Below are 11,836 nucleotides of genomic sequence, written 5' to 3' on the forward strand. Positions count from 1 at the left end.
TTCCATTATTAATTTGTTCCACTATAAAAATTATAGGAATCAGCAGAAGTGCATTATAGCTACACAATTATATCCGCACCTCAATTTCTCCCATTCCTAAACCTCTTTACAACACCTCTCATAAGCCTCCTAACATAAATTACTACAGTATAATGGCAGTAGCACTTACCCCCATAAACGAAGGGTAATGAGCAAACAATACAGAATGATATAAAGTAAAATAAAAACTATTAACTTATACCCCCATAAACGAAGGGTAATGAGTAAACAATACAAAATGATATAAAGTAAAATAAAAACTATTAACTTAGCTATCCCCTGTCCCAACATCTGTGCCACTTGCTACAAATGGCAAATGTGACACCTGAGCCTGAGGCTGGGCATCAGCTTGCATCTGAGTTTGTGCATGATTCTCTTCGGAGCAACCTATAATCTCAAGCAACTGAACAGCCTTCCGCTTACCCCTTTCTGTGCCACTTTCGGCGAGGTCCGACAGGAGAGTCATCACACCAAGTTCCTTGGCCTCAGAGAGATGCTGAGGATCAGCACAAAGGTGCACCAGCACTGCAGTTGCATTCTCCCTATTCCTAGGAGATCCATTCCCAATTAACTCCACCAAAGTTGGCACAGCATTCAAAGCTCCAATTGCCATTTTTCCATCAGGGTGACTGGCCAGTATTGCCAATATGGCCAATGCCTCGCCCACCATGTCACCACTAGGTTCTGTAAGCAGTTTCATCAGCATGGGCACCACTCCAGCCCTGATTGCCCGGCCCTTGTTCCCTTGAAAAATGCATAAATTGAAAAGTGCTGTAGCAGCATCCACCTTCCCCCTTTGGCTACCTTCACTCAAGAGTGTTACCAGTGCTGGGATTGCTCCAGAATCACCAAGAGTCACCTTGTACTCATCCACCACAGACAGGCTGAAAACAGTGGCAGCTGCATTTTCGCGTGCCTGCATATTCCCATTCTTAAGTACATGAAGGATTCCAGGAACAGCCTCAGAAGATATGATGCACCCTTTGTTATCCTGACATATTGACAGGTTCAGGAGAGCAGTAACCGCATGCTCTTGGGTGCGAGAGTCAGGTGAAAAGAGGAGACCAACAAGGAGGGGTATGGCACCAGCCTCAGCAATTAACACACGGTTGTCACCATTGTGCTTGGCAAGAAGACGGAGCTCAGCTACAACAAGATTAGGATTTGTCAGAAAGTAATTATAGTTGTAACAAAAGGACCTGTGTTTCTGAGATCCAAGAGAAGAATTTAAAATCCTAATCCTGACATACTGGGTACAAAATAAAATTGACAAAGAAAATCACTTTATCTACATAGATTACAGTAATCATATTTTGAACCTATCCATCTTTTGTAAACAAAGAGAGAATGAATTCACTGACAGGAAAATATCAACTGAAGTGTCCAATCATATAAGCTTGGAGAGATATTTGGAATCCCAAGAGGTGAAGTACATAGTATCGGGATCCTCTCCATTTGAGATGGTTCCGTTTTATGATTCAGATTAATTATTACAAATCTAAAGGTTTATCTAGAGTCACGTCATTTAAAATTTGAAATGACATGGCATTCAGATTCTATACACTGTCAAATTTAGCAAATAAAACTTTAGCCATGAAATGGACTCTTTCCATTCCATAGGATACTGTTCCATGTGGTTACAACCCAAAATTAAAGAATCTAAAATTACACTAGAACCAACGAAATAAAACCCTGTTGTAAGCACCTTTCAAGTCTACCGACAAAGAAAGAAATTGCAACTATATGTCAGTGAAAGTTGCAGAAGAAGATAGAGAATTCTTTCTGGAATAGAAATTGCAACTATACAAAGAAAATTACAATATTCAAAATTATTAAGACTTCAACAAAATAAAAAAGGAACTAGATTAGGAAAAGGGAGAAAGGGGGGGGGGGGGGCACTAAGATCCCAATATGCAGCAATGTATTCTTTTTTTATTTCCCCTTTCATTCTGAAATGAATAAATTTTTGTTTCTATTGTCACCTGCAGCAGATCGCTGGTCCTCAATGTTGTCAGAGGTGAGCTTGCTCAGAAGAATATCTAGCTCCACACCTTCAGCAGAACCAGTAGACACAACCCTTCCTTGGTGCGAATTGCCTGGCCGTTTAGAGGGTTCCACCCCATTCATCTCACACCAATTGGATATTAGACTCGATAAAACATAGTTGGGAGTGAGGTTAGTTCTGGAAAGGATCTGTTGTGTCTTTGGACATGTTCCATGTCCTCCTTCAAGCCATTTCTTAATGCAAGCTCGTTCATAAGTCTACAAAATGGAAAGACCCTTGTAAGAAATTTATACTTAAAATTAGCACTCTCCTAACAGGCTGTTTTTGGGGGGGGGGGGGAAGATGATGGGAATGGAATGGTGGCATCCCCGTTGGGAAGTTTTTTGGGAGGAAATGGAATGAGTCTCATTCCTTTCCATTGCCCTCAAGCCTACTTTTTGGGTCCCCCCAAAAGTGGGTGGAACACAAGGAAATAGGGAGCACATTAAGTGCTTTACTTACAAAATTACCTTTATAACCTTTAAATTTCATAACAAAACAATCTGTCTACATTTTAGAAAAGGGTATAATAATTACATTGTTCTAATCATGCTACAAAACAAGAGATACTGATTTTCTTTACAAATATCCAAACAGCAGAGGATCTGAAAGGAACAGAACTATAATCCTTCTGTTCCTTTCCATTCCCTCTTCATTTTAATTTCTCATCCTTTTCTACTCTCTTATTAACTTCCAAACACACCATAAATCAGACACTGGAAGTTTACAATCAACAATTTTTTTTTCTTTTTTTCAATTGGTAAATTACACAAGTAGATGGGATTTCATTAGCACCGGCTTCCTACTAGTTCTCTCAAAACTTAATATAGAAGGCAAAACCTTTCCTAAACATCCAAAAGAATGTTATGAGGAACCCATTAATCGATGACTCAAATGATTGTTTTAAGAACAAACCTGCCCTGTGGAAATAATTACATAAGGAAATAGAAAGCACATTAAGAGCTTTACTTACAAAATTACCTTTCTAACCCTTAAATTTCATGACAAAACAATCTCTACATTTTAGAAAAGGGTATAATAATTATATTGTTCTATTCATGCTTCAAAACAGGAGATACTAATTTATTTTCTTTACAAATATCAAAACAACAGAGAAACTGAAAGGAACAGAACTACAATCCTTCTGTTCCTTACCATTCCCTCTTCATCTTAATTTCCCATCCTTTTCTACTCTCTTATTAACTTCCAAACACACAATAAATCAAACACTGGAACTTTACAATTGACAATATTTATTTATTTTTTAATTTTTTCAATTGGTAAGTTACACAAGTACCCAATTGGGTCTTGAACCCATGACCTCACTCTCTAGCTAAAACTTATAAGGTAAGGTGGTGCCAGTTGAGCTCATTGGTAGGGAGAGATGAGAATTTATTAGGATTAACTAAGACTTGTTAAATCTCCTAGATGGAACCCATTGGGGACAAGGTATTGGACAAAGAAGTTCAACATTAGCACTGGTTTCCTATTAGCAATTTTCTCAAAACTAAATATAGAAGACAAAAAATTTCCAAAACATCCAAAAGAATATAGCGAGAAAGCCATCTAATCAATGTCTCAAAATGATTCTTTTAAGAACAAACCTGCCCTGTGGAAATAATGACAGGATCTTTCATCAACTCAAGTGATATTGGGCAACGAAAATCATCTGGGACAACTGGTGATTGGGAACACTGATCAGTGCATGCCTGATCACCGCAACAGGGAGAACAATCATTACTTGCAGAAACACCCATGTTGCTGTATCCTGCTTGCACAAAGTTTTCAAATTTTTTGAGCAGCATTGACATCTTCTTTACACTTTCCTCCAGATTTTCACCCCCTGAACCAATTATCTCCTGCAGAGCTAGTGATTCTTGTTTGATGTCTTTAACTTCCCTAAACTTTAGTTTTTTGCATAATATACATAGAATCCCAGGGTCAGTGTCCACATCATTGCTCTGGTTGTACATGGATAACAGATCCTCATACAGCTCCAAGTCAGGAGCATCAATCCGTTCCTTGCATCTTTTAAATTGAGTATGAACAAGCTCAACCTGAAAATAGCAACATTTATACAACTAACATTAAACATCAACAGAATAACCTGAGCAAAACTCTAATAGAGCATCATTTTATAGGTGACTGCAAATTCTAAAGTGAATACAAACAGGAAATGAGTGCTTCCAAGATTCACTTATGGCCTATTTGGATGGAGGGAGGAAGGAGGGGGAGTGGAGGGTAGTAGAGTAGTGTTGGCTAAAAATAAGCTAATTTTGTGCTAAATCTACCCTACTCCCCCTCCCTCCCCCTCAATCCAAACGGACCATTAAGCTCCACACTAAAAAAAAGGGGACTTAAGCACGTTGTTGGTCGCTAAAGTATAGCACTCGAGGAATTTTAGTCCCTAAAGTTTAAAGGGATTGCTTTTAATCATTTAGATGACATCACCAATCTAAAAACTGACACATTATCACTCTATAGGACTAAAGCAATCACTTTAAATTAGGGGTGTCAATTCGGGTTAGTGTGTCGGATTCGTGTCGGGTTCGTGTCGTGTCGTGTCGAGGAAGGGGTATTCGACCAAATGACTCAACCCTAACCCGACCCATTTAATAATCGTGTCATGATCCTTCAACCCTAACCCGACCTATTAATAAGGCGGGTTGACCTGACCCAACCCATTTGACACACTTAATAAACGAGTCGTGTTGGGTTGACATGAATGTGACATAATCCATTTCAACCTGCATAATATTAAATATAACATCCACCTAGAAATAATTTTTTTTTACATCCCAAAAAGCAGTGCATACACTTCAAGTCTTCAACTCACATTCAAAATAATATAGTTCAACAAAGATATAACATTCATCTAGAAAATAAGTTCTTTACATTCCAACAGAAGTGCATACACTTCAACCCAAATTCAAAATAACAAAGTTTAACAAAAATAAAATAACATAGTTCAACAAAAATATAATATCCTTGGAACTCGCCAAATGCGAAGCATCAATATTGAAAGAATTTGAGCAAACAGTAGACTAATCTGACTATGACCACGATTATCATTCATAGATTCTTTGTTGATGTCCAAATTCATAACATCTTTCACAAGCTCATCCAATTTCATTTGTGCAAGTTCTATGGCAAAAAAAAAATATATATATATATATTAGTAGTTCTAGGGTCTGTAAAGTTTCAATTTCCAATTATATCCATTGTAAATTTTTGTAATTACTCAATTTTTTTTTTGAATTTAAAATATATGTTGGATATAAAAGGTATTTGACAAATCTAAAATAAAATAAATATTTATTTGTTATACGAGTTAAACGGGTTGTGTTAAGTGGGTCATTTCGGGTTGACACAAATAAATTAACGTGTCAAACGTGTCTATTGCGGGTTGCGCGGGTTGACCCACTTATGACATGTTTCTTTTCGTGTCGCTTTTGGGTCGACTCGTTTAAGACCCAAACCCATTAAGGCCCAACCCTAACCCGATAAAAACCCGTGTTGGGTTTGTGTCGTGTTCGCGGGTTGGGTCGAACATTGACACCCCTACTTTAAATTTGTTAGGAACTAAAATCGATCACTTCAAATTTTTTTGGGGCTAAAAATGATAACTTTATGTTTGTAGGGAGTACAAGTTATCACTTGAAGTTTGTTAGGAACTACAAGCAATCACTTTAAACTTAAAAGTACTAAAATTGCTCGTGAGCTAAATACCAACAATTTATTTTGGCCATAAGAAAGATATATGAAAAACGTTGTACCCAGTACGCAAATACCCAAAAAAAAAAAAATTGCAATTATGTTTAAAAAAGGTCATACCCCCAAAATTATTAATAAAAAAAAATGTTTTATTAACGGGTGCCCTTAAGAGTTTAGGAAAGTTTTAACACCACTTTCATGGGAAATATAAAAGGTTGTCAAAAAAATTAATTACTTTTTTCTTTTCCCATCAAAAGTTTCTAAAAATATTTCCTAAACATTAGCTTAGGCATACATTAACTTTTTCCATAAAAAACTCCCTGGTTAGGTCTTTTATGACAAGAAAACATAGTTCCTACAAGATAACTGCACTCTGTTTGATGCTGTTAGACGTATTATGACCCAAGTGGCCCAAATCAATTGTAGGCTCATGTACTTGTAGAACAAGCAAATTAACCTTAAGTTAGTCTATGGTTAGCCTAGGGTTAATATTCTCTAGCATATAAACCCTACATTGGGCTCGTTGTAACATCAAGAGCTTTCTCACTATAGGAGTAAGCCGAACCAGGAAAACCTTTTGTGTGCTTTCTCTTTCATGCTTCCGCTCATTATTCAATTATCACACACAATCACACAACAAGTTTAATAGATGCAAAGAGCTCCTTCTTTTTATGGTTCCCCTAATCAATTTTATATATATAGTACATTACTAAATTCTGTATAGAAGAATGAAACATAAGCGAGCTATTTCTCACTAGAGCAAAGAAACTTGCAATTATGAATAATTACCTGCTCCTTAACTTCATCTGAAATGTCAAATTTGTCATAGGAAATATCACTTAATGCTCTTTCAAAATGAATTGTAACCTCCTCAAATTTACAGTTTATTTCTTCTCTCTTCAGCACCTGTAACCACATAAAAGCCATTCATACCTCAGAGAATTGAAAAAACACAAACAGCATTAATTTTTTTTTAAAGGAAAGGTAAGAAATTGGTGGTGACCATGTGAAGCTTGCTGCCTCGGCTTCCAAATAGAAGCAAATCCTTGGCTTTGTCCAAAGCTTCCGTTAAAAAAACGAGAGCTTTGACAGTGTCTTCGGAGATTTGGAGCTCGATCTCTTCCAAATCTTCGAACAAAGGCTTCAGGAGCCTCAATCTCCTGCTGAGATCGTGACACTGCTTCCTGAAAACGCATCTGAAGTCTGAGATCTCGGAGATCTCGTCCACGACGTCAATGAGGTTCTTGAGTAGCACAGCTTTTTGGTCCTCCATGAGGAATAGGAATAGGAGTAGTAGCTTTGCTTGGTGCCATTTTTGTTTTTTGTTTTTTCCAGTTGTAAAATACTAAAAGTTTGTACTTGTTGTAATTTGGGTTAAGCTTAAGCACAGTATTATTATTATTATTATTAAGGTTGTAGTTGGGCTAATTAAGGTGGGTTTAATTACTTGTTTACCGTATTAACTACTATGGTGACTTTGTGTGCGGCTTTGGTAATGACTAAGTCGTCGCTATCAAGGATTCAAGGTCGCTGCACGGACAACCTACCTAAGATCTAAAGCCGTGTCCATAACTACACCACGTTTAATATTATGAAGGTTAGAAACAGAATAGTTAAATTAGTATAGTAAGATCTATAAAAAGTACCAAAACATGCAATAGAATTCATAAAATAGTAGTAAAAATAAACTAAATAATAAAAAAAATTTGATTTTTTAAGCTAATGTCAAACACAACCTATACCATATACACGACAAGTAATTTACTGCTATTGAGTTTATGTCCTTAAGAGGAGGCAAAAAAAAAAAAATTTGCTCAAAAAAAAAAAAAGAGTAGGCAAAAATGGCTTAATAGTTTAATTTTTAAATTATATAGTGAAACAACCCATTTTCAAACTATATAGTAAAATACTACTACTTTGGAATCCAACATTGTTAATATCGAGTCCTAGGCAGAACTCAATATAAGCAATGGAGTTTTATATGTATTTTGCCACTTTAATTTTTTTGAAAATTTTGTGTAGAATTCGACATTAGAGAATGTCGAGTTCTACTTAAAAATATGTATAAAACTTAACATTGCTAATATTGAGTTGCAATCGGAACTCAATATTAGCAATGTCAAGTTCCAAAAGAGTGGTATTTTTGTTAGATGGTTTTGAAAAGGGGGTTGTTTGGTTACATAGTTTAAAAATTAAAGTTATTTAGCCATTTCCCCCTTATAAGGATGTGAGTGGAGTACTAGATTTGGGAGCTAATCTAGCGGGCCTTTTAAGTAGAATTGATGCTCATATAATTATGGAAAAAGTTTGGCTCCAAATTCCAAGAATGTTATATTTTATCATCTTAAACTATACCCTAGATTACAATTAGCACCATAAACTTTTCGAATGCGCATTTTGCACTATAAACAATGACTCTTGTTACACTTTGCACCCCAACATTAAGTTTGCTATTAACTTGGATGGAAATTTAAAGTTTATAATGCAAAGTATAATCAGGAGTATAGTTTAGGGTGGTAAAGTATAATTTATTCTTTATTTTTAAGGGATTGAGAAGGGTGCAAATGGGTCTTTTCACATAATGTCATACTTTTCCATCCAAGTCAACCGAAAACTTAACATCCGAGTGCAAAGTGTAACAAATGTTATAGTTTATGGTGCAAACTATAATCTTAAATATAGTTTAGAGAGTTAAAATGTAATTCCCCTCCAAATTCCTTTTGAGCTATCTTGATATGGCGATTGAAGAGATCATTCATGAGTAATTTGGAGTTATCTTTTCCAACTTACTATATGGCAATTTTATAAAACAATCCATTTGTATTATTTAAACAAGCCACATAATTTTATTAAAAAAATGTTGTGTATTGAAATATTTATCCTATTTAGTAAATTATTTATATTTTGAATAACTTTGTTTATGTTATGATACGTAAACTGTGGTTTTTTTTTTGCAAATTAGCCTACTCACAGTTTAGTATGTCAGACTATGTTATGTGTAAGACCCCTTACCATTAGGATTAAAATGATGTACCACTAAAAAAGCAATATGGAAACTTACTCTATTTATGTGTGTATGAACAAAACAACATAATTTGAACACATTATAATTACGTTATTTTGAGCTGATATGACACTTACCAGATACATAATTAGTGAGTATGGACGGAAGAGCTATTTTCCAAACATTAGAGGTACAAATTTAAAATTTAAAATTTAAGTGAAAAAATCAAAATTAGCCCTAAATTTGAAGAGTGCAAATTACATTTAGTTGAATAAAAAATTAAAAAAAAAAGTTTAAACTTCCTTTCTACCATACTCAAGAAGAACAAAGCGTTGCATAACACAACTATTCATTGCTTGCCTTCTTCAGGAATGAAAAAAATTCTACTATTTGAAGTGATAGTGAATCCTTTTTTTACTATTATTTGAACAAAAAATCATTTCTTCTATATTTAGATGAAAGAAAATGAGGGAAGAGTAAAGGAGAAGAGAATAGAACATGACTAAAATGTACTAAATTTTAGTATATTCCAACTACCTTTCTGATACTGGAATCATATGAGGTAACCCAAATTTATCTTATTTGATAAATGAGGGCAAGGTAGATGTATATATTTTTATATTTTCTAGTTATATGAAATAAGAAAACACTCAAAAACTAAAATGATAAATAAGCTCACCACCAAAGCAAATTCAAAGGGATATAGATATTACTACCTAAAGGAATTTAGCTAAAGATACATAACTAGATTGGCTCACCAGTCACCACTTAATGGGATACAGAATATCACTACCCAAAGAGATACAAAAACTGAAACTCGCCACTCAAAAGAATCCACCTAAGGGATAAGAGTTAATTTAGAAGAAATCCATCTTCTGAAAAGCACAAAGGCTAGTTCTGAGAACACTCTATAATATGATTTTATTCAATTCAGTCAAATGGCTTACATAACGCTTAGAACAACCCTTAAAGCATGGGAGAACAAAATTATCACTTAAAAACATTACATTTTTAAGACCTTAACTCATAGGAACTATAACAAAGTAAATGACTTGTCTGCCAAGGAGAACTAAAACATAAAAGCTAAATATTCCCCAATTAAATGTTATTTGACTTCTTGGACAAAATAACCTATTAATCTTCAAATTATCTTCTAAAAGTGTGGGAAAATTCATTCAAAATAATGGCCTTATTTGCTGCCACTTTATTCCTGTGTCACTTTGCCTCTAGTCTCCCCTCTCCTTTCCCTCTATCTCCAATTCTCCACATGTTCTAAACATTGTTATCGGTAGCCAAAGCTTGAGGGCTTCTGGTAGCCGCAGAAAGATACTACATGAGCATGGTCGGTCTTTGTGCAAGGAAGATTAGGTTCTATCTCGTTTCATTTATTTAATCCGTTTGCTTTGCAAGGAATGAAGGCATATTGATGTGACAGTTAAAAGTTTCGGGTCAAGTTATGGGCACACGAGGTCTCAAGTAGCATCATATACTAGAGAAGGTGAGTCACTTGAAAGAGGGAGGGCTTCTGTAACCGACAGTTGGGGGCTGAACTAAGAGATCTGTGCAAATTTACAAAATACATCAAGCAAAATTTGTGATCAACCGCAATAAAATTTGCAGAAGAAACTGTTAAATAAACCAGTGAATAAGATAAATTCAAATCATATCATTTATCAAATAGTAACATCCCTCCAAAATCTCCCACTAGAATTGTTAAGTTCCATCTTACAAGAATGGTTTTGAGGTCAGATGATAGAGGTCATGGCACAATTGAGAATGCAAACTTTTTTATTTTTAGTTAAATTGAGAATGCAAACTTTAAAAAAGTGATCATGCAGACACACCTTCACTAAAGACAGTCCCATATATGGACTCGAGGGTCATGGGCATTCCTCTGTTTCTCCCTTACCTGTTCCCGTGTTCAGGAACCAAGTTGGTCATTTTTAAAAAATCTTGAATCTAGTATTAGCCCAAATCTTAGGGTAATTTATTAGAATTTACCCTTGATTATATAATGCACTGCTGTACCATTAGATCAGATACCCAACACAATAAATAAAAGGATGTTAGAAACTGTATTTCGAGAAGATCATGACATAGTACAGTTTTAAGGTTTTAACTTACAACTACCCAGAACCATAAACAAAGATTGGCAAACTTGCCAGTCCCCTTCTATGCAAGCAATACCAAAGCCCAACTGGCCCTATGGAGGAGCACCCATTTGAGCTTTCTTGATCTTTTTTACGAGCCAACAAGATTATTATCCAGCATATATTGAGTATATAAATGCTTCAACCTAAAGCTAACATTCTAGTGACAAATGATCACTAGCAAATTAGATAAGCTAATCAATCATGGAGACAAAACCAAAGTTAATCTTTCCTCATTTCAAGCACAAACTACTTCCATTCTTTGGCAAGTTATTTTTAAACAAACACATCAAATAAAAGTGCCCATACTATAAACTAAATTTTGTAGCAGATATCACACGTGTTACTAGAAAGAGTAATCAAACCTTCCTTGTTCAAAAATAAGTCTCAAAATAAATGCTGATTATAATAAATTAACAATATCAAATTAAAGGGAGAAAACAGCCTACCAGGCAGAGCTAAATACCAAAAAGTAGGCCTCCAGAATGTTACAGAAACCATGCAGTACTCATTGCAGATTGTAAGAAACACAGCATATTTAAGAGTTCCGCCAATTGAAAACCAATATCAAAATCCTTTCATTTATTCTTCTTCTGCATCTTTATTCTTGTTTCTTCTTGCTAATATAAGCAACACCATCACCAGCACCATCAACAATGGCAGTGGACTATGCAGCATTAAAATGCTCAGCCTCTGTTTTTATTCCCCATCTTCCTTTAAATCTTAAGGTCTAGTCCTCTCTAATGTCATTTATTGGTTTGCTCAGTTCACTTTGCAAGAAAGGGAAGGCATTGCAGAAGGAAGTTAAAGGTTGGGGTCAAGCTATGGGCACAAGGAACTAACATGTAAGAGAAAATGTGATTTGAAGAGGGATTGCCTATATTC

The 11,836-nt window shown here is 35.2% G+C and overlaps 1 protein-coding gene across 1 annotated transcript; it reads right to left on the reverse strand.

The window, feature by feature from the left end:
• Window positions 1-7,137, reverse strand: LOC115953081 (U-box domain-containing protein 13-like). Its single transcript, XM_031070561.1, has 5 exons — window positions 6,801-7,137; window positions 6,587-6,703; window positions 3,688-4,140; window positions 2,022-2,301; window positions 1-1,185 (listed from the first exon to the last, which is right to left on the reverse strand). The coding sequence occupies exons 1-5, from the start codon at window positions 7,068-7,070 to the stop codon at window positions 308-310; spliced, it is 1,998 nt and encodes a 665-aa protein (XP_030926421.1). The 5' UTR covers window positions 7,071-7,137; the 3' UTR covers window positions 1-307.
• Window positions 7,138-11,836: the final 4,699 nt, after the last annotated feature.

The sequence above is a fragment of the Quercus lobata genome, chromosome 7 (genome assembly GCF_001633185.2).
Source record: "Quercus lobata isolate SW786 chromosome 7, ValleyOak3.0 Primary Assembly, whole genome shotgun sequence".
Taxonomy (NCBI): Eukaryota; Viridiplantae; Streptophyta; class Magnoliopsida; order Fagales; family Fagaceae; genus Quercus; species Quercus lobata.

Bases quoted from the DNA above. Each gene is read 5' to 3' on its own strand.
- LOC115953081 (XM_031070561.1), bottom strand. From the start codon at position 7,070: ATGGAGGACCAAAAAGCTGTGCTACTCAAGAACCTCATTGACGTCGTG. The intron at 4,141-6,586 runs GTAATTATTCAT...TGCTATTTTCAG, and splicing joins CAGATGAAGTTAAGGAGCAG to GTTGAGCTTGTTCATACTCA. The intron at 2,302-3,687 runs GTTTGTTCTTAA...TCCATTTTGTAG, and splicing joins TCATTATTTCCACAGGGCAG to ACTTATGAACGAGCTTGCAT.